Source organism: Octopus bimaculoides, chromosome 19 (genome assembly GCF_001194135.2).
Source record: "Octopus bimaculoides isolate UCB-OBI-ISO-001 chromosome 19, ASM119413v2, whole genome shotgun sequence".
NCBI lineage: Eukaryota > Metazoa > Mollusca > Cephalopoda > Octopoda > Octopodidae > Octopus > Octopus bimaculoides.
In genome coordinates this window covers 6,914,417-6,937,101 of record NC_068999.1, presented here as the reverse complement: position 1 = coordinate 6,937,101, position 22,685 = coordinate 6,914,417, and the positions used below count along the sequence as shown (strand labels likewise).

Below are 22,685 nucleotides of genomic sequence, written 5' to 3'. Positions count from 1 at the left end.
GGATGAATACATTTTAGGCATTGTTTTGCAACTGGGCAGTCATCCCCAAGTAGACTGTTCATTCATCACATTTGTTTTTAGATGACAAAAGACTCATTTCTTAGTACACACACACACATGCCATACACTGTTGCCAGTAATCAGAAAATGGAACATCTCCATAGAAGTCAGAAGGGGAATCCATATAATCATCATCATATTTAACGTTAACAACAGATGACCTCAACGAGGAGAAAGAGAAAAGAGAGAAATTAAAGCCAACTTTTTAAATAACCCCAGCCCTGCCAGCATCTATACATAAATACCCATGAGAACATACCATACACATTCGCTAACTTTCTGACAAAAAAATCTAATGGTCTTAACTTTATTGGGGGCAACCAGATCGAATTGTCTCAAGTGTAACTGCCCGAAACAGTAAGGACTTCTGGTAACTTGACTGAGGAAAGAAGGCCACCCATTGTTTTTTGCCTGTCCTAATTGTTGTTTCTCTTGTCCACCTTCAGGTCATCTATCTGTCCGAATGTTTTATCGTCCTCCATGGCGTTTTTGTTCCATTTTTTGTATTTATATCGTTTCACTGGAAGATTGGCAACAGTGACTCCGATGTTTCAACCTATTAGCTTTCATCAGATATCCAATGAAGTCAGTCACCACAATCATTATACCTATATGACTGGTACTCTGTTGGTTAAGGTAAGGGTTGCAGTCGATCAAATCAACAGAACAGACTGTTTATGAAAGCAACATGCAGGTGGTTGAGCACTCCACAGACACGCATACCTTTAACATATTTTTCGGATTCAGCATGAAGCAGAATGCAACAAGGCCGGTCCTTTGAATCTAGAACACAACTCACTTTTGCCAGCTGAGTAGACTAGAGCAACGTGAAATAAAGTGTCTTGCTCAAGGACACAACATGCTGCTGGGAATTGAACCTACGACCATGAGCCAAACACCCTAACCATTAAACCATTTGTCTCCACTTATATAAAAAGAGAAATACACATACACACAAACTGTTGCAGTTATCAGAAAGTTGAATGTCTCCATATCAAATCAGAAGGGGAATCCAACATGGGAATCATCATGGCAACAGTCACATTACTCGAACCAATACCAAAGAGAAAGTCCTGGCTGTAATGAACGGCAACATTTGGGGAAGCATGTTGAACAGTTAGAAAACCCACATCCAGAATCTTATGAAAGAATTGTTATCATCCTCATTGAATAAGACTTGAAACAAAACAGAATTAGTGATCTAAAATGTGATTTCCATAGCCAGAAAGACCAGTGTGCAACAAGAGATCACACAGCATACACAAGATATCTTATGTTGCTTTCATTAGTACTGGAGAAGAAAATAGCCCAGATCTGGCTATTGTTATCATGTCAATGGAACAAACAAATAAAAAAGACTGGCACTTCATTGCCTACAAGGTTTCCAGTTAATCTGATCAACAGAACAACCTGCTCATGAAATTAACATAGCTCCATCCTTCATGTGCAAGCAGCTGTCTAGAAATGTCTAAAAGACGAAACCATTTTCTGTACCAAACTCCTATTCACAAGGTGTCATGCAGTGAGATTGAACTCAAGACCATATGATTAGGAAGCAGGCTTTTTAACCGCACAGCCATGGTTGCCATATAGTACGTGAGTGTTTGTGTGTGTGTATGTATATATATTTTATATTAACAGCTATAAATTAAATTTTAGTACAATTCAACTGATTTGACTTACCTCACCAAAAGTAGTAATTCTTTTAGCCAGTTCAATTTCCACTGCACCTCCACCAGCAACCAATCTACTATCCTGCAATAAAATATGCAATATCACATAATATTAATAAAAACACTATTTTACAACAATGTACAATGGTACACAAACTAAATGTCCACAATCACAGATGTGTATAAAATAGTGCCATAGTTTTCAATCTTTGTCCTCACAGACCATTAATCATATTTGGTTTACAGAAAGTATTTTTCTGTATCACTACAGTTTATATTTCTGATTCCAGATGTATACGAAACTTAACAGAAGAGCGGGGCTCTCCATCAGTTCTGAGAACAAGTGTTGCAGTTGACCCGATGAAGAGAACAGCCTGCTTGTGAAATCAACATGCAAGTGGCTGGGTACTCCAGACACATATACCTTTCAGGTATTTTCAAAGAGATTCAGTGTGACACAGATTGCGACCCATTCGATTTACAGGTACTAATCACTTTTGTGAAACTGAGTGTCTTCTTCAAGGACACAATGTGCTGCCAGGAATTGAACTCATGACCTTGAGCCAAACACCCTAACCACTAAGCCATGCACCTTCAGAAATGTATACCCCATCCCCGGAAAAAAACTTAAAAACTGACTTATCTGCATTCAAACTACTTGGTAAATGAAAGTGAAATAACAGGTTAAAACTACATCTTCAATGTATATTAGTCATTATAATGCTATCAACAAATTTCACCCAAATTCATGCAATAGTTTATATACATACATTCCTGTTTTTCTTTCCTTAAATAATAGTACTTGGCTAACAGCATCTTATGAAAATCTCTAGCTTCCAACAGAATCGGGGGGAGTAATTAATAGAAGGCACTACAGGACCGATATAACAACTAATGTTTCAGCCCTTACCTTTGTCATAGCTTTGAATGTGTTGACACCATCATCAATACATCTTTCAATATCATCTACAATATTGTCAGACGAACCCCTGACTACAATTGTAGAGACTGCAGTGTCTTCCTTCTCTAAAATCAGAGAGAGAAAAAAAATGGAATAAAAATAAACAATCAGGCTAATAAGTGCATCAATCATTATCAATAATTAAGAAATAAAATGCAGGTGTCCTACTCACCTTGTTTAAATATCACAACAGCAGTTTCTCCAATTTCATCTACATAAACATGGTCACAATACCCCATCTCTTCAGTGGTTGGAACAGTCTAGAATAGAAAATAGCATAATTAAATATGTCAGGTGTACTATAAAATATATATTCTAACATTGCAAGTTTCTCAAATGAGCCACTAACATATTCCCAAACAGTCAATTTATTTTATTAATAAAATGCCATAATTTTGAGGTGGATTAAGTACGAAAAGATGTTCTTTGAAGTGGACATAACTAAAATTAAAATCTGAAGTCCAGACTTGTCTTTTGATTCAATCAGTGGACTACAGCCATGCAGAGCAGCTGATGGAATGGTTTAGTCAATTTGACCCCAGTACTTATTTCCATTAACCAAATTCACTCACAAAGCATTGGTCAGCCTTGCCCAAGGTGCCTCGCAGCAAGACCAAACCTGAAACCATATAGTGAATTTCTTAACCACATAGCCATGCCCGCACCTAATAAAACAGGCACCAGCTTTACTTCTACAGCATCTGCTTTGACCACTGACAACACTGGTATCGGAAACTAAATGCTTTAGAATTTTTAAGTTAGTCTAGAAATGACTAATAGACCTAATTATGGATTCCATTAGTTATTCACAGGAATATAAGGAAGAAGAGAACTGGTTGCTTTGTCAGTCAGAGTCGACTGAAACACAGACCTGGGAGCACAAGTTCACAAAAACAACCACCCAGGTTCAAATCCTGCTGGAGACAGGATTTTGGAAAGCAGCAGCAGGACACACAAGAGTCATGACCCAAGTGGGCCTGACTCCTGCAGGGCATCAGGTATAAGGGCAGAAACACTTGTTGGATGGGAGTTCTTCCTCTGAAGAGCTCTCCTGCTGTGTGCTTGCCTTGTGGAGAGTTTGTTATTTTCTTTTGTTGATGAAAGCATCAAGAATTATATAAAGACACCTCTAAATCAGGCTATTTTGATCAGCACAATTACTTTGTAATCAAGATTAAAACAGGCATAGTTAAGTCTTATTGGTCATATGACGGTTAACTTTCTAAGTAATACTTTGTTAACATGGGGACATTTACTCAGTGCCTGCCACCAAGCCTTAGTTTGTACACTCATCTAGCACCTCAAATGCTTACTCTTTCTCTCTGCATGGTGGAAAGTGTGATCAGAGAATCAATCTAACTAACCAATATTCATATCAGCTATTACTATTATTATTATTATTATTATGAAGAGATTAATATTAGAAAAACTGTTTACTTACAACTTTGGGGAGGACAGTTGCTGATACAGAACGAGCTAGTCTTCTAAGATCAAATTTGGATAAAAGACGAACGACTAGCAAGTTATATTTGTTGCAATAATGGAGACTAAGTTCACCAACTTTACCACCGGTAACAATCACATTAACACCAGATTCAGCAATGGATTGAATATGCTGAAATGAAAATATATGCAATTAGATACCTCAGGAAAATATTAGGGGGAAAGAAACAAACAGAAAGCAAATAACACCATAATCTACCAGAAGAAAACACAAACTAACCCTTTCCATTTGGTCCTCTTCACCTTTGCTAAAATTCAGCAATTCTTCGGCAGTTTTTATCAGGACAGTTCCCTGTTAAGAAATGGATGAAATTAGTAAAACTTTCTTATGGAATTGTTGGTTTAGGTTTTAACGCTCAATTGCATTGACAGATGAGGTGACAAAGACAGGTAAGGATTTACACAAATAGAAAGGTAGATGGAGAGACTAAACACATGTGGAAGGAGATGAGTAAGTAGATAGATTGCTGGGTAGGTATGTAGTCAGATGGCTAAGTAGAAAATTTAGTGAAATAAATTTAACAAATAATTGCAAACCAAACGTTTGTTGTGGAATAAATTATTGCTCAAATGAGAGCTTATTAGCATTTAAAACTTCTTCAATGTAATATTATTGCTGAAAGAAATCCACATCAATAATAAAATCTAAAGTGCAGGTGATAATAGTCATTTTATAAATAAAAACACCAGCCTTTCATGTTAAAGTGAGCAAAAAGGTTTGTACTTGAATCGAAATGAACCTATTTGTCATATAGCAGGAGACTTCTGAAAAAAATTCATAGCCTGCCTGCCTTAAACTTAGAAATGTTTGGCCACAAGTATTTTCACTCCGCCAATTACCAGAGGACTGCCTACCCCATGGTTTTGGTGGTTCTTGTCACAAATTACTTGCTACAAACATTTGTAAAAACGTTAAGTAAAAATTTTGAACTGCTTTAATGAAATTTGAATTATGAAAATACCTAAAACTTACAAGAAAAAAAAAGCCCGAAAGAATCAGCTCACTCTAGTATATTATAATCTTTCACTTGTGTAAGTCATTTGACTGTTTGACTGCACCTGGATGCTAATTCTCAAATATAAAGTCCTAAACCAAATATTTTGAGAAAGATCCATGCTAACAGTCACAAAAGACAGAATTAGATTTTAAAAAAAGAAAGAGGGAGAATGTACTTATCAATTGTATTGTTAGTGGGAGGTGTATAAAAAAAAAAAAAAAGGGTCACTCTTACCTTAGTTTCTGTTTGCAAAGAATCTAATGGGCAGGAATAGATAACTATTTTGCATTTCTCTGCTTTAGTGATATCACCTTCAACTGCACGCTTGAAAACCATTCCTTGAAGCACACTGGAATTCATCATACTACAACCCTAAGAACAGAGAAAGACTTACATATAGAAACTACAAATTTACTTTAAGGTGTTAAAAAACTAGAAAGATTTTGACACAAAACTGCTATTTTTTTAAAATATCAGTAGTTTTAATTCATAAAACATTTTCTTGCGCAAATAATTAAAATTACACAATTAACAAAATAGAAGGTTCCAAAGCAATCAGCAAAGCTACTGATGAAGAAATATAGAAATGAAAACAAAGTGAAGAAAATCTTACCAGAATCTTGCAGACTCTGACATTATCAACATTGAAAGTATTTTTCATGGATAATATTCCAGCTGAAATTGAAGTAAAATATTATTTACTCATGTGATACATAACTCACAAATTCAGTTGACATTTAATTTTGCAAGGTACATGTGACACTATTTACAAAAACCCGTCATACACTACATTAAAATGAATACTTTGAATGGTCTTATTCATAAATTAACAAATTTAATGTCAAATATGGTCAAGTAGATTTGAGCTCAACCATGTACATCTGGTACATGTACTATGGTGAAATGACCAAAGCTAATTTCATCTATCAATAGTTATCGTTCTTGATACAGATTCAAAAACTTTACGGATACAGTCAAGAACTTATAATCTGCACTAATTGATACTTATGATGCAGGTACCTATATTTCATTTAATATTTAAGGTGAGGCGACCAAAGTGACCAACCATGGCCTAGAAAAATCAATTATCTGGAAAGGCTTTGGAAACAAACGTTTCAGTAAATTAATTTAACTGTACTCATGAGTTGTATGATTAGATCAGTATTGTTTCTTCAATGTCTCCAAAGTGTCAAGTCACGAGTTCCATCCTAATAAGGATTGGTTTTCAAAGAATCCCAATCTCTAGTACTACTGTGTCGAGACAGTAATTACAGAAGGCTGTCTGTCAGAATAATTCTGTTGCTTACCGTTTCAATCATTAAATGAGTTTAGCTACATAAGTGTTTAATTAACCTTTTAGCATTTAAACCAGCCTATCACACCTACCTTTCAATGCCATTCTAAAAATATATATTATCACATCAAAATTCCGAAGCTATCAGATAATGCATGATTAATTAAAAGCAATGTGAATGAAAAAGCTTTACATTTGACAAGAGTAATCTGAAATGCTAAAGAGTTTAAATAACATGGATTAGGATAACTTCAGAACAACATATAGGTAGGTTATAACATCTTGACTAAAATGAAATTTGGACATAAAAGTGAAAAATACTCACTACAAGCATCAGTTATCAGATCTGCTAAGAAATCTTCGCTACCGTATTGTTTGCTCATAACAGCAGAACGAACTATTTTTCTGACTTCTTCTCTGTTTCTTAGATCTTTAACTTGCCCAACAACAAGATCTGAAAAAGGAAAAAATAAAAAAAATAATGTAAGATTTACTAAAAGATAACAGATCGAAATTACAACCGGCAATGCAAACAAACCTTCAGTATGTAGTTTATGAAAAAAAACCCTCAGTTTTGTAAAATAAAATGCTTAATTTCTTTCTTTCTCTTTTTAATGAAAATAAATGGGAAGCTTTTGCTACAAGTCATTACATCAGATAAAAGTTGTAAAAGCAAGGAAAAGCAACAAGATAGTAAGCCATACCTGGTAAGTATTCTACAGCTTTAGCATAAGCAATCTCATAGCCCTCAATTACTTCAGGTACAGACAAACCCTACAAAAAGAAGAGATTGGAAACTAATTAAGGAAACTCTATACATACATACATAAATGATTACTTATACAAGGACGGAGTAGTAGCACATGCAAGCAAACTAAGTATGAAGCTATGCACCTCGCTCAAGGATAAAACAATGACAATACAAGGGGGGGGGGGACCCTAAACTGTGTGGCTACGTAGTCAGTGAAGAAGCATCATGGCTTCAGATATGCCTCTTCAAATTACATGGAGAAAGATAAACCTATTAATCTGGAGAATAAAAACAAAAAACAAACACACACACAATATAGTGGAATGAGATTTTGTCATATTTTCTGGCATACAAGGTGCACTTTTATCCAAAACATTACCCCCAAAAGTTACCCTGTGCCTTATATGCTGAAGGTCAGGTTTTGGCTAGACTTGGTCGGTCATGATATTTGGTAGTGTGAAGGTATATAGTGAAACGTAGCCTACTATAAATAGCTTACCAAAGAGTTATCAGTCTAAATTTCCATGGTTCCTATACACAAAAGTGTACCAAACATTTAGTTAGGGGATTCAGGGTTAGTTGCAGTTTTCTTTACTTTTTTGTAGATTAGGTCTGTGGAAATTGGGGTGTGCCTTATATACCCAAGAATATGATGTATCTGCTGAAAGAAATGTTCACGCAGAGCTTACCATGCGAAGTAGTTCTTCAGCGTGTTCCAGGAAGGAACCAGCCAGAATCAGAACAGCATTTGTACCATCACCACATTCTTGTTCTTGTTGCTGACTAGCCATCACCAGCATCTTGGCAGCTGGGTGTTGAACCTGAAAGGAAGAAAATGAAAGATACAAAATATCACTGTAAAACATGGACAGATTTCAAACTGAATACAGCCAACTGCGTAAGGTGATATAGTCTAGACCAGTGCTACTCAAAGTGGTGGTCCGCAGTGAGTTTCCAGAAAAGAAACAAACATTATAAAATGTTTATGTAATACTGTATTTGTTTACAAAATAAATTGAGATTAAAAAAAATATCAACTTTTATTATATTCATTATATATATTATTTCCGCTATAAATTAATATTACTAAGAAATATTACCAGTCCCTGGTACATTGGAGAAAAAAAAAATCTGCCAGTACGCCACATCCGAAACACTGGTCTAGAGCAGTAAGATCAATAATTTATTGATATCAGTCTAAGCAAACCATACAACTTGCCTCTAAATCCAGCTAACTTGGAAATAGATATCCACACTTTTCAGGTTACCATTAGTTACAGCATTTCTTTTAAAGACAGTGTTTTCAGCGATCAATCTCAATCCACGAAGGGAGTTAACTTTTCAATTATTAAAAGCACAGGTTAACTCCTTAGCATTTAACTTGGTCACATCCAGTCCAAATATTCTACCTGTTTGATGTTCAGACTGGCCTCTCACACCTACCCTACAATGCTATTCTAAAAATAAAAGAAAGAATTAATCAGTGGTTTCCAACTATTTTTTGCCTGTAGACCCCTTATGATTTCTATTTTACTCTACTGGACCCTAATAAACAGTTAAATATTATTAGGAATTTATTCTTTATTCTTTTACTTGTTTCAGTCATTTATCCACAGCCATGCTGGAGCACTGCCTTCAGTCAAATAGATCTCCATACTTATTCTATCAGTCCCTTTTGCCTAACCGCTAAGTTACAGGGACATAAACACACCAATATAGGTTGTCAAGCGATGATGGGAGGACAAACAGACACACATAACAGGCTTTTTTCAGTTTCCATCTACCAAATACACTCATAAGGCCTTCTGCACTAATTTCATTAGGCATTTAAGAATATTAATTTCAAACATTGTTCTACAACTTACAGATAGCTCATTAAGAATTGTAGCAGCATCATTGGTGACAAATAGTTTCTCAATGTGGTTAATGATCATTTTATTCTGACCTGCAAAAGTAAAAAAAAAAAAAAAAATTTTTAAAGAGGAAAAGCTAATAAATATGCAAAATGTCAAATATTAATATAATTTGAAATTCAAATGCTTATTTTTTTCTCTTTCGTCAAGAACCAACAAAATCTGATCTCAATTAGGTAGAAGGCTCCGAAAGGTCTCAGGGAGGAACGTCCCTGCGTTCCAGAGTTAGTTAACCACCACATTTCTTAAAAATCATGATAGAAGCCTTGGTCTCGGGACCATTCGTGCCTGGAAACCGAGGTCGGGGTAAGCAAGGGCATGCTCCCTATAAAAAAATCCAGCTCCAAAAAAGCCTCATGATAGCAAAAGGGAATTCCCCAATATCAGGTATTCATCAGTAATGTTCAGAAGGATGAATTTAAGGCAGATGGCTGTAATCAAAGCTCCTTTTGCATATTTTAAAAAAGCTTTAGTCACGAAATTTCTCTTAAATCAATTACAGTTTCTGATTATATATCATGTTTCTGACAATGATACCTCATATTTATTTTGACATCTGGTTTTTCCATGCTGGTAATGGGTTGGACTAAGCATATTACCATGACTATCATAAAATTCCATACTACAATCCTCACCATGACATTCTGTACATGTCTCAGTGCATACACAACCACGCACACATAGACCAGTATTAGTTTCATATCAACAGTCATAACTATCACTGACTTGCTACCGCCTCCCCATATAGCACAAACCTGTCATTTTAGGAACTCTGCAACAGGCAAATCAAAGATTACAGAAACATCATCATCATCGTTTGACGTCCGCTTTCCATGCTAGCATGGGTTGGACGATTTGACTGAGGACTGGTGAAACCATATGGCTACACCAGGCTCCAATCTGATTTGGCAGAGTTTCTACAGCTGGATGCCCTTCCTAACGCCAAACACTACAAAATAATACTGTGTAAGGACAATTTTATCACAGAAAGAAAGGCAATACCTATGAACCCCAAAGCCTTCAAGAATGGATGACAAAGTTATCCAGAGAGTAAATAATCAACACAAATGCCCCCAATACTGTGTACCAAAAAGCTAGATGGTTATGCTGACCAGAAAGACAATTAGGTCTACCATTCAAGTTGGCCAGTTCTTTTCAAAGCATAGGAAAATTGTATGACACCTTACCATGAGGACCATAAGCAGATCTTGTTGTTTTCGCTATCTCTTTACAAGCATCAATATTTCTGTAGATAGCTTCTTCAAGGCCCATATAATGCTGTTAAAATAAAATTAAATGCAAATTAATTTCCAGATTATTAATGAACAGGAAAGAAAAACTAATAACTCTGAAAAAACAAAAACGTTATATTTATTTTGAACATCTAAAAATGTACAGAGAAATTAAACCCTATGGTATTATAGATCAAACAGCTAAAATTCATTGATTTTTTTCCCCCAGCAACTGGCTTGCTCCTACAAAACTAATCACACCTAAAAAGTACTTCATCGCTCTAAATATGGTATATCTCAGCCTAGTTTATAGATAGGTAGACACGTGGACGACTATTGAAGAGGTTTCAAGACACAACAAAAATTTTTGAAAAAAAATCGAGTAAACAAGTAGAAATCGAATCAGTGTGTTAGATAAGGCATTAAAAGAGGACTCTCCCCAGACACAATAGAAAAGTTGAACAACTGTCTCACTGAATCATGCTTGTTCATCAAATGTTGTCAGTGTCTTTTTCTTTTTAAAAAAAAGTAACAGTAGCAGTTTTTAAACAATCTACAAATGTCAAGTAACCCTGTAAGGGAGCTGAACAGGACAAATGGTCTTTATTTAACTTGTATAAAAGCTTATTTGTAAAAATCAACAGAGGACAAAGACTTCGGAGTGCTGCTATAGAGAACTAGCATGTAAAACTGAAAAATAGAATATGTGATAACCATTTTGCTTTCTTTCATTCATTCCTTACTTGCATAAACTGGAAAGGACTTTCTTATTAAATTTAGATGTTCATTTTGATATTGAGATTGCACCACAACTTTGCAAAATTTTGTTGTTTGGTTATTTAATTTGAATCTTTTGCACATGTTTCTTGCTGTTTTAGCCCAAATCAGCCTTGACCTCAGTTCTTGAAGACTCTTACCAGTAAGCATCCAAAGGCTGCTCAAACACAGTCAAGTTTGTACTGAATCTTGCCATCAATGTCAGCATTAGAAGAGAAATATGGAAAGTGGTCAACACTTCTGAAAGCCTCTCCATCTATTGTGAATGAAAGTACTTGAAGGTCAATACATGATAGCTTAGGATTGACGTTCAGTCCAAAATAGAAATGCATTTCATCAAATACCTAAAGGATGACTGTCGGCTTCACTACAAATTTGCACTAATGTGGCCGTTTCCTTAGTCTGTGAAGTTGAAGAGCTTTCTATCAGTTCTATCATAGACGATTTCAATGCCAGGTAGTTTACTTGGACAATCATGGTGATGACTACAACAATGTAGGTGCTATGACTTGGAAAGGCTCAGATGGTTTCTAATTGACAAGGTCTTTTGGAGACATGTCAACATCAATCTTAGAACGGAAGAAATGAATAAATAAAATTTAAAAAACCATCCCCTTCTAAGTGTCTGGAGATTGTCTCTTCCACAACGTTATCCGATTAAACCTTTTTTTCAAGATGGTGACGTATCATTTGAGGGAAAACTGCTACAATTGCGAGCAGGTAATTAAATGCTTAAATATAACCATTCATTGCTTTTATAAAGACAAATTAACGCCGTTTTCTTGCCCATTTATTAAATAGCATAAGCAGGTCTAGAAACCCTTCCTTACGCCAACTACTTTAATTTACTTTCAACAACAACACAAAAACAATCTCCGCAGCAACTCAAAAACCCTATGGTCAATATTATAAGTCCTGTAACTTTGAATAAATCAGGCGGTTATTCATTCATACAAGTGGGGGAAATAGTACAGGCAACCATATCTCCCAAAGACGGACGAGCTGAACCGGTTAGGTATCGTCAAAAACTAACCACGTGCAAATAGTAGACGAAATACAAGAACTTGAGCAATTATTAGTAACCACTGTTAGTATAACTCAACACTGGTGATCTTATAAGCCATTTTCGAGATATTTGGCATAAAAATTGCTGCATTTTTCGAAATTACTTTCATTACAGGCAAGAAAATGCCAGAACCGAGGCGATGGCTTTTCCCTCGGAAATAGCATAACTTATTTTATAAGATAAGGGTGCGGTGACTTCAGAAAATTTAATAATCGGCAGTATATTAAGGGTACTTCATTTTATTGATCCCGGTAAAATTCATGTGAAAAATAACCAAGAATATCGCCGGTCTTTTTCTTTTGTTTAGCCAGTTTATCAGGGTAACCCTGATCGAACAGACCCACTATAAAAAGAGTTCCATCCGTAACCATCACGTCCTAATTATCTAGGGTACTATTCGCGAGAGCGCGCACCGGGACCACTCTTCTTGAATAGTACCTTATCTAGAACTAAAACATCCAAGGTGTCATGTTTTTTTTTTTTTTTTTTTAGTGTATGACAAGGTGGGATGTGATGTGGCTGGTATTTCTGGCAGGACAGGACAAGAGACTATCTAGGACCGGCATGGGGGAACCTTTTTCAAGAAGCGAGCCTCATTAATCAGACGAGCCGCTGTTTGCTCATGACTGATCGAAAAGAACCCTTGATTTTATATGTGTATGTATATATATATATATATATATATATATATATATTTCATGTCAGCGAACGTTACGAAATAAAATAAAAAGAAGAGGGCAAAATGGCGGGGAAGGGAGAACCAGAGTAAATGATGATGACATTAAACAATATACTGAGATGCTGTACCGTTGTTAGAATACAAAATTTAAAATAAAGTCTTTTTAATAAATGGGGTTCAGTCGTTAAGCATGGATATGAGATGTAATATGCCATGTGGTGCCTTCATAATTTCCATCAATGGGTAACTTTATGACCCGCTTAGATGACACAGCATGCAAAATCAAGAACATGCAATCAACAGATGACATTATTATAAAAATTTAAAACACATATCTATAAATGTAGTAAATAAAAATAGGTAGAAATTCTAATAGTAACAGGGAATAAGAGGCCGCATGGTTTAGATATTAATTATAAAAGCGGTATTTATCATCACGCCCCGGCCATTGGGAGAGGAAGAAAGCGGTTTTTATTTAATTAATTAAGGTCTTATGTGGTAATTTATTGTAAAAATATGTTTTTAAGTAATTGAGGCAACATCATAGAGTAAAATTGTGTTCAGAATTAATTATAACAATGAAGAAACTGAGGAAATAAACAAGACAAGCACCATTAATTGGAATTTAATTAATGACTGCTCACATGGTCTTTCAAGTTTTTGTGTTAAATTTTAAAGTGAAATCCTCGAAAATAACTCGTTAACTTACCCTTGCACCCTCTTTTAACATAGAAGAGAAGCCGGGTGCTTTTGGTACGTGTAGTGCCATGGTGTGAGGGAAATAATTGCGAAGAGCTGAAGAATTTCGGAGAGAGAAAGAGAAAAGATGGGTGAAATGCAATTTATACGGAATATTCTTGAAGCAACTACGGAAAGTAACGATCTTTAACGAAACGGGATACGGAAATGTACGTAAATTGACGTAGTGAATGCTGGGTTTACGGAACTTTCCGTATTGTAATAGACGCTGTTGAGAATGGTTGTTTTTACGTCAAACTAACGCGCGGCAGGATCTCGTACAAGTCTCGTTGGAATATATTTTTGTCTTGTTTCTTGTGTTTTTTGTTTTATCTTTTAACGTAATTCTTGATTTTTATTTGTGGAAAATTAGTTGAGAGTTTAATGTGAGGATTTACGATTTTAACAAATTAAAAAAAAAAAACTGAAGAGACAAATAACAACAACAAAAACAAGCAATTACAATAAGTACGCACACACACACGCTAGAACACACACATATACATACATAGGCAGGCACACACACACACACACACACACACGTACACATACGCATACACAGTGTTGTTATTTTGTCATTTCTAAGCTAGCTCGCTTGAAAGAAAGGAGAGAAAACATCGGTTCGTATTGGAATATGAAGAGACGGAATGCCGAGAGTGGCAAACTGCGGCGCCCGGTGAAGCGCAGCAAAATAACTGATAGCATTTACGGAAGGTAAGCATTTCTCAGAAATACACAATCTCAATGTCTTTGATCGAAGGATAAACCAACATTTGCTAGTTTTTCAATATGGCAGAAAAAGAGCGCCCTCCCCTTCCTCCTACTTACTCACTACTACTAGTCTTTCTCCCGTCCCTCTCTTTCTACCTCTTTGTCTTTCTAATTTCTCTGGCAACTCTTTCTCTTTCATTCTGTTTAGTCCTCTTCCTCATCCCCTTCATTATTATTATTATACCGGCACATAAGAGTCTTTGAGACTCGCATGTTTACAATTCTATATTTCGATCCCTAATAAATTATTGGTGCTCCTTTGTTCGATTTCCCCTTTCTAAAGCCTTTTATTTTTCATCTGCATTCCTTAATATGTCCTCAGTTACACATTTCATACCTTTTTTTTCCTCTATCCCCCTCAATCATGATGCTTGTTTATTTGTTTCATATATATATATATATATATATATATATATATGTCTTATACCTCAGCTATTTCCCGAATATATTGTGAACCGCTTTCACTTCAAGATTTCCTTTATTTTTTCACCTTTTCATTACATATTTAAAGCTTTATCAGAACGATCTGGGTTCGAATCCCACCGAGGTCAGCTTCGTTCATCGTCCCTCGGGAGCCCACAAAATGTACCAACCAAATACTAGTGGTGGTGGTGGTGGGGGATTGATGGTATCGACTAAACCACCTCCCTTTAAAACCGCGAGTTTTATGCCTAAATTAGAAACTGTTATTATTATTACTATTATTAGGATTTCGCTGGCGGAATCTTGCCGGGGCCAGCTTTGCATTTCAAGGGTCGATAGAATAAAGTATCATTCATGCACTAGGTCTATGCAATAGACTTATCCCTTTCCCTTAAATTTCAGAAACAAAGTCATCATCATCATTTTCATCATGATTATTATTATTTAGTTGGCAGAATCGTTGAAGCGTCGGAAAATGCCTGGCAATTGCTCTATCTCTCTCTTTCTCTTTTTTTTTCTGGTCCTTTTATGTTCTGAGATCAAACCCTGCTGAGATATACTTCGCTTTTCATTTCTTCTTTGGGATAATGTAATGAAGGTAAGTGAGGTACCTGAAGCCGATATACTGGAGACAGATCGCCTCCCTTCAAAATTGCAGGCCTTGTGCCTTAAACCGCAAACGGACGAAATGCTTAGCGGTATTTCATCTACCGCTATGTTCTCAGTTCAAATTCCATTGAGGTCGACCTTGCCTTTCATCCTTTCGGGATTAATAAATTAAAAACCAGTTAATTACTGGGGTTGATGCCATCGACTGTCCTCCTCCCCACGAATTCCAGGCCTTGTGCTTATATTAGAAAGGATTATTAAGTAGGAGGAAAGATGGCACTTCCCATGCCTTGGAGATGGCAGAATAATCCGGTATTCTTTCTTGTGCGAGGTTTTCACCCCGAATTACCTACTCTAGGTGGATGATCCCGCCTTTTGGGGATCCTATTTACTAATTATGTAGTTTACTTAATCCTATTTTTATATCATTTTGTTATCTTATAGTTGCAATGTCTCCCTTTGATCGACATGAACCCATCTTTTCGCGTCTTGCATCTTATCCTTTGATATCGTCCTCGGTATATTGGGCCCTTGTGGCAAATATAACAAATCATTACCATCGTTATTAATTATTAAATTCGAATCTCGCCGAGGTTGGCTGTGTATATCTTTCGTCCTTCTGGGATTGATTAAAGTAAAAGTACCAACTAAATACGGTTTGTCTAATTACTTTGACTGACATTTCCACCGCTGCTCTCAGAATGTATCTGTCTCTTTTAGGAATCATTATCACAATTATTTTCGGCTTTTTGACATTTATTTCACATCGATGAAGTAAATTGCCAGCAACGGATACAAGGACCCGATTCGATAGTGCATTTTCTTCATACATGATATATACATTGTGCCTGGTTTAAAATGATTGTTAGTAATATTGAGGTGGGCTTGACTGGTAGAAAATCGTTTAAGAGCGTCGTCGAGGGAAACATTGCTTTGCTATATTTCTTTTTGTTCTGAGTTCGAATCTCACATTTCAACTTAGCACTTAATCTTTCAGGGTCGATCATACTAAGTACCAGTCACGCACACTGATTGATAATATCGACTGGCCTCTTCCCCGAAATTTTCAGGCCTTGTGCCTTCTAGTAGAAAGAAGAAATTATATATATATATATATATATATATATAAAGTACCAGTCTTATACTGGTCGGTGATATCGACTGACTCCCTTCCCTCAAAATTGCTGGTTTCTAAATTAGAGACCATTATTATTGTTGTTATTTTGTCTAAGAGCAGTTGCATGTCTTCTACCCCCGACCCGGCAATCCTGGTTGATAAACGTTCGTTTCGTTTAATAACCTCGCATATTTCCAAGCCGGTTTCTCTCTCCATATGCGTTGCTGGTTCCCGTTGAAAAGCAGGCATGAACACCACAACATCCAATTTCGTTTCACTTTCTTGTTCATGCAAGGTTTAGGAGACAAGATCAAACAAAATCTCACTTTTTTCCACCCACCCCAACTTCCTCTCATTTCAAAAAAACGATTCCACTGTAAAAATGCAGAGCGCGCGCACAATTGTATACATATCTATATGTATGTATTTTCGTGCGTGTATATATATATATATATATGTGTGTGTACAACGTGTATATATATATGTGTGTATGCATATATGTATGTGCGGGTATATAATATATATATTTACATAATGTGTGTGTGTTCATGTATATGTTTATATAGCAACATCATTATCTCACATTGTAAAGGCGGCGAGATGGCAGAATCGTTAGCACGCTGGGCAATACTGCTGAGCGACATTTCGCCCGTCTTCACGTTCAGAGTTCAAATTCCGCCGCGGTCGACTTTGCCTTTCATCCTTTCGGGGTCGATAAAATAAGTACCAGTTGAACACTGGGGAGGGGGGTGGGTCAATGTAATCGACTCGTCCCCTCCCCCAAAATTGCTGCCCTTGTGGCAAAATTTGAAACCATTATTTCACATTGTACTCATAGGCTTTCATGCTAGCATGGGTTACATGGTCCTAATGCTTTTTTCTCTGTGTGTGTGTGTGTACATATATATATATATATATATATATATATATATATATATATATATATATATATATATATATATGTGCATATACAGGGTGTGGTGAATAAATTGTCATCTGAATTACACAAAAATGAAAATAACACTGACATCTCATTTTAACAGATATATTTACCGACGTAACATAAAACTATCTGGAAATACAAAAGAGTAGATTTATTCAATAAAATCGCCATTGGCTTCAACCATGGCCTCCAGACGACTTCGGAATCTCCTGCAACTCTTCTGAACGGTCTCCTTGTTTCAGTTGGTGAATGCTGCCATAATCCTTGTCTTCAGTTCATCTTTGGTGTTACAAGGACTTTTGTTGGTCTCTCGCTCAACTGCGCTCCACGCATAACAATTAAGGGGTTTGCAGTCTGGGGGAGTTAGGTGGCCAGATGTTAGGGGTGATGTGGTCGCAGAAATTATCTGACAGCCATGACTGGGTTCTCCTGCTTGTGTGACATGGTGCAGAGTCCTGTTGCCAGACACAGGGTCTTCCAGCAGTCACCCCCTTGACTCAGGGCAGCATTATCTCCTCCACACTACTTGATGTAGGTCTCTGTATTGAGTCTGAGGCTGTGTGGGAAGATGAGTGGAGGCATAACACCGCCATCACTAGTGATCACTCCAAATGCCATGATGTTGACTGGATGTTTGATTTTTATCACTCTTCGTACAGGTTCTCAGATTGACACCTAAACACTCTGAAATGTTCGTACTGGAGCTTCCGGTGCAAATGCCAAGCAGTACAGCATGTTGTTTCCTAATTTCTGGCAGAGTGAATTGCGTCATGGAGCTGTTTTTCTCACAGATGGTGCCCAACTGACCCTACTATACTGTGTAGTTGACAAAATCAAAAACAAACAATGCGCATGCATGAAATTAAAAATATAAAATGGCAACAATTTACCCATCGCACCCTGTATGTATATGAATATATGCAGTTTGTCCCAAAAGTGAGCATAACTTTTTTCATTATCTGAAATAGTTTGTTCAAACTGTACATATTGATAGAGTTGTCCTTCCCTTCTAAAAAGCTGATACTCCACAAACTCTGTCGCAAGCTGTGTATTTGTGCCGTTGTTGAACCCTGTTCTCAATCCCTCTTTGAAAGATTCAGATTTGCAATGTTGTACCCACTTCTTCACAGCTACTTTCACTTTGTCCGTGTCATCAGATCATTGTCTCTGGTGACTGTCCTTCGTTGGACTAAACGAGTGGAAGTCAGATGGAGTCCAGATCTGGGTTGAATGGGGATTAGGGGATTATGGCCAGTCGAATTTGCCGATTGCTTGATATGTTGTCAGATATGGGTAGTCCTAGTGAATGTATTGCTTTCAGATTCTTGTTTGGTCTCTCTTTCCTTGATGGCTTCTCTATGCTTTTTGGATGTCTCAATGTACCAGTACCAAGCGAAATGATACCCTCATCATGACCGACTCTTGAGCTTCTTAAGCCTTGTAGAACATGTGACACCATTCCATGGACTGAGCCTTTGTTTCTGTATTATAAAGAAACAGCCATTTTCCATCCTCTATCACCACATAGGAAGAAAAAAAAACCTGTCTGTACTCTTTCATCAAATAAGAGCAGACTCCCTAAGCTCAAGGATTGTGCCTCGTCCACATGCTAGCGATTTGTGTCAGTAGTCATAGTGGTGGTCTTCCATTGCATGGTTTGTCTTAAACCCAGCTTCCCCTTCGTCAAGCGTCTTCATCCATCTAAGCACATTACTTTTGTCAGTAGTGTTGTCCCTATAAACAGCTTATAGCTTTCTGTGGATGTTGGACAGCCTGCACCATTCCTTTGTCAACTTGGTGATGGTGCACTACAGTTCTTCTGTTGACAAGTCATTGTTTGCTTGCAATGGAGATGAACAGGAAGAATTACTATACCAAAGATTTATGCCTACTTTTGCACTATTTTCAGGACAACATTCCTGTATGTGTGTATGTATAACATTTTGTTTATATATACCTATCTATAACTGTATGTGCACATGTATGTATAACTATGTACACATGTGTGTATAACTGTATGTGCACATGTATATATAACTGTATGTGCACATGTATGTATAACTATGTATAATAACTGTATGTGCATATGTATGTATAACTATATGCACATATATGTATATGCATGTCTGTTTCACTGTATATGTATATTTATAATATATGTATAACTATGTCTATATGTAAATGCGTGTATGTGTGTTTATATAAATAGATGTATATGTAAATGCATGTATACATACTGTTCTTAAAATTGCTTCTAATTTTCTGAGAAAGCAATATCTGATTACAGAGAACTACATGAAGCACCATAAACCAACTTTACTGAGGACACTGAAGAATGGGTAATGGTTGAGCATATGCATAGACATTCAACTCACCTTAGCGAAAAAGGACTTCAAAACAAATACTTGCTCCTCTCCATTCTAGAGATGGATCTACTGCTGAAAAAGGTTGATGGAGTATTTTGCAGATCTTTTTTTTTTTTTCATAATCCATCAACAATAGATGAGAATTCATAGAAGACTTGCTGCAGCCAGGAAAAGCTCCACAGAGCCAATGATGTCCCCGCTGAGATTGCCAAGCTTGGTTTAACGGCTGACCTTGCCACCACTGTAACTGTCAATGAAGGCAATGGTTCACCAGTTCCACTCGGTTGGAGACACACTACACTGATTTCACTGGACAAGGGAGAAGGTGTCAAACTCAACTGTGTTAACTTTTATGGTATTTCTTTGCTTCTAACTGTTGGTTAAGATATTCACCAGGTTTTACCTGAATTGACAGTAGACCTATGTATGGTCCATCATCATTGTCCCAGTGCCTCAGTGTAGATTTAGATTTGGGAGGGGCACCACAGATATGATCCTTAGCATCACAGACAGTTGCAAAAGAATTTGTTACAGTCCAGACTTCCCTTTTACCCTTTGTTTTTTTCTTTTGGCATGAGTTGGGTAGTTTGACAAGATCCAATGAGCTGCAGGACTGCATCAAGCTCCACTGTCAACTTTAGCATGGTTTCTATGGCTGGTTTCCCTTTCTAATGCCAACCACTTTACACAGTGCACTGGATGCTTTTATCATGTTGCTGGCACTAAGTGAGCCCACCAAGTGACTTGCAGGACAAAAAGAAGAAAAAGAGAAGTTGCTCGGTTAAGTGGAGGTGGGTGTATTTGAGAAGGGATGGCTTTATAAAGTATGATAGAGGATCACATGCAGGTGTATTGTTACAGAGGAGACACATGACTAACCCATAGCATGTGGGAGTAAGTGGGAAGAAGATAAATTTGGTAGGGGGGGAGGGTAGGCATCAGAGCAAACTCTCAAGGTACAATAAGGTGAATATAAGTGAGAATGTGGACAGTAGATCGGGGGTAGGGAGTAGGGGAGCATTTCACAAGTGTGTGAGAGGAATGTAGTTAAATTCTGTCATGAATAGATATGCACTGTGGAGAATCTCGAGAGAGTTGGGGTGGCCACTTAAGTCTGTTGGTTTGTTTGTCTAACTTCATATTGGTATGGAGGCCTACTTCAGCTCAAATAGCACTTGGTAGAATCTGATTCCAGTGGTCCAGAAGGATGTACTTGTGCCAGCTTTTTGTTTTCCATGTCATTTTTTCTAATGGTGATTGCTCATGCATTTTCAAGGGCTCCAGTCTAGACATCTTTGTCCACTATCACACACAACACGTAAACAATTTAAACTGGCTGCATCTGGCCCGAATATTCTATCAGTTTTATGTTGAAACTGGCCATCTCTGCCCTCTCACACTTGCCCTACAATGTCATTCTAAAAATAAACTGTTACATAATCAAAATACTGAAGCTGCAAGATAATCTATGATTAAGACAAAACAAAGTGTACAGATAAGCATTATATTTGACAGAGTTACCTAAATGCTGATGGGTTAATCTCAATCATTTCAAGTCTCAATCGAGCACTTTTATAACCCTTGTTTACAATTTGTTGTATGTTGATGATTGTGTTCTTGTGGCTCACTCAAAACGAGTCATTCAGAAAATGATGAACCTGTCCACTACTGCTATTGAACATGCAATGATAATTCTCAAGAAAACTAAGATGATGCTTACATCTGCTCGAGGATGGACAAGGATGGAACCACATATGTCCAAGGAGTTGGACTTAATGTGGCCGATTCTTTTATATATCTTGACAGCTTTGTCTGCAAGTATAGATCCCTAAATTTCAAAATCAACTTCAGGATTGAGAAGGCTTCAGTTATATCTGGGCCACTGGAGGAATGAGTCTAGACTTGAAACCATCTATTGAGCTTTGCCTCTATAAGGCATTTGAGGAAATGTTTTCATTTAAATCACTTTAACCCTTCACATTATTCTGTCGAAGGTAATGCTTATTTATTCACATTGTTTTGAATTAATTATGCATTGTCTTGTAGCTGTGAGATTTTGATGAGGTAGCAATTAATTTTCTAGAATGACATTCTAGAGTAGGTGAGAGAAACCAGATCTGGCCAGTTTAAACATAAAACAGGTAGAATATTTGGGCCGGGTATGGCTGGATTAAATGTTAAAGGGTTAAAACAGGAAGTTTTTATCATAGAATTAAGGGTAGTCTCAAGTGAGTTGGTATCAAAATGGTTAAATGTTGGATGTTGAGGTACTCCATGGCAGTGGGTCCATAAGCAGTACACTTTCAGAAGCCAGTTATCACATTGATGAAAGGTGACATATTAGTATGGTGGTGGTGATCATGTTACAATTAATATATGATATCCAGTTGAAGAGACAGAAACATGCATACATATATACATTCATTAAAATATATTGCTGTGCCAGTGGCACCATCTAAGCGTGGTCATTACCAGTGCTGCCTGACTGGCTCCCATGCCAGTGGCCTGTAAAAAGCACCATTCAAGCGTGGTTGATGTCAGTACCACCTGACTGGCCCTCGTGCCAGTGGCATGTAAAAAGCATCCACTACACTCTCGAAGTGGTTGGCATGAGGAAGGGCATCCAGCTGTAGAAACTTTGCCAGATCAGATTGGAGCCTGGTACAGCCTTCTGGCTTGCCAGTTCTCAGTCAAACCGTCCAACCCATGCCAGCATGGAAAGCAGACATTAAACAACGACGACGATGATGATGATATGTGTGTGTAGATATAATAACGTGGTGAGCTGGCAGAATCGTTAGCACACTGGGC

The 22,685-nt window shown here is 37.0% G+C and overlaps 2 protein-coding genes across 2 annotated transcripts in view; one reads left to right on the top strand and one right to left on the bottom strand.

Annotated features, from left to right (window-relative positions):
- The window catches only part of LOC106873087 (T-complex protein 1 subunit theta), a 21,912-nt gene extending 8,054 nt beyond the window's left edge, over positions 1-13,858 (bottom strand). Inside the window, exons 1-13 of the mRNA XM_014920307.2 lie at positions 13,617-13,858; positions 10,341-10,431; positions 9,106-9,185; positions 7,930-8,061; positions 7,194-7,263; positions 6,815-6,943; positions 5,809-5,870; positions 5,430-5,567; positions 4,418-4,489; positions 4,136-4,309; positions 2,867-2,954; positions 2,644-2,759; positions 1,744-1,815 (exon numbers count right to left, since the gene is read on the bottom strand). Of these exons, the coding sequence (XP_014775793.1) occupies positions 1,744-1,815; positions 2,644-2,759; positions 2,867-2,954; positions 4,136-4,309; positions 4,418-4,489; positions 5,430-5,567; positions 5,809-5,870; positions 6,815-6,943; positions 7,194-7,263; positions 7,930-8,061; positions 9,106-9,185; positions 10,341-10,431; positions 13,617-13,676 (1,284 nt within the window). The 5' untranslated portion in view covers positions 13,677-13,858. The remainder of the gene's footprint in view (positions 1-1,743; positions 1,816-2,643; positions 2,760-2,866; positions 2,955-4,135; positions 4,310-4,417; positions 4,490-5,429; positions 5,568-5,808; positions 5,871-6,814; positions 6,944-7,193; positions 7,264-7,929; positions 8,062-9,105; positions 9,186-10,340; positions 10,432-13,616) is intronic.
- Positions 13,859-13,903: 45 nt separating this feature from the next.
- The window catches only part of LOC106873082 (macoilin), a 76,637-nt gene continuing 67,855 nt past the window's right edge, over positions 13,904-22,685 (top strand). The window contains exon 1 of the mRNA XM_014920302.2: positions 13,904-14,359. Within this exon, the coding sequence (XP_014775788.2) occupies positions 14,280-14,359 (80 nt within the window). The 5' untranslated portion in view covers positions 13,904-14,279. The remainder of the gene's footprint in view (positions 14,360-22,685) is intronic.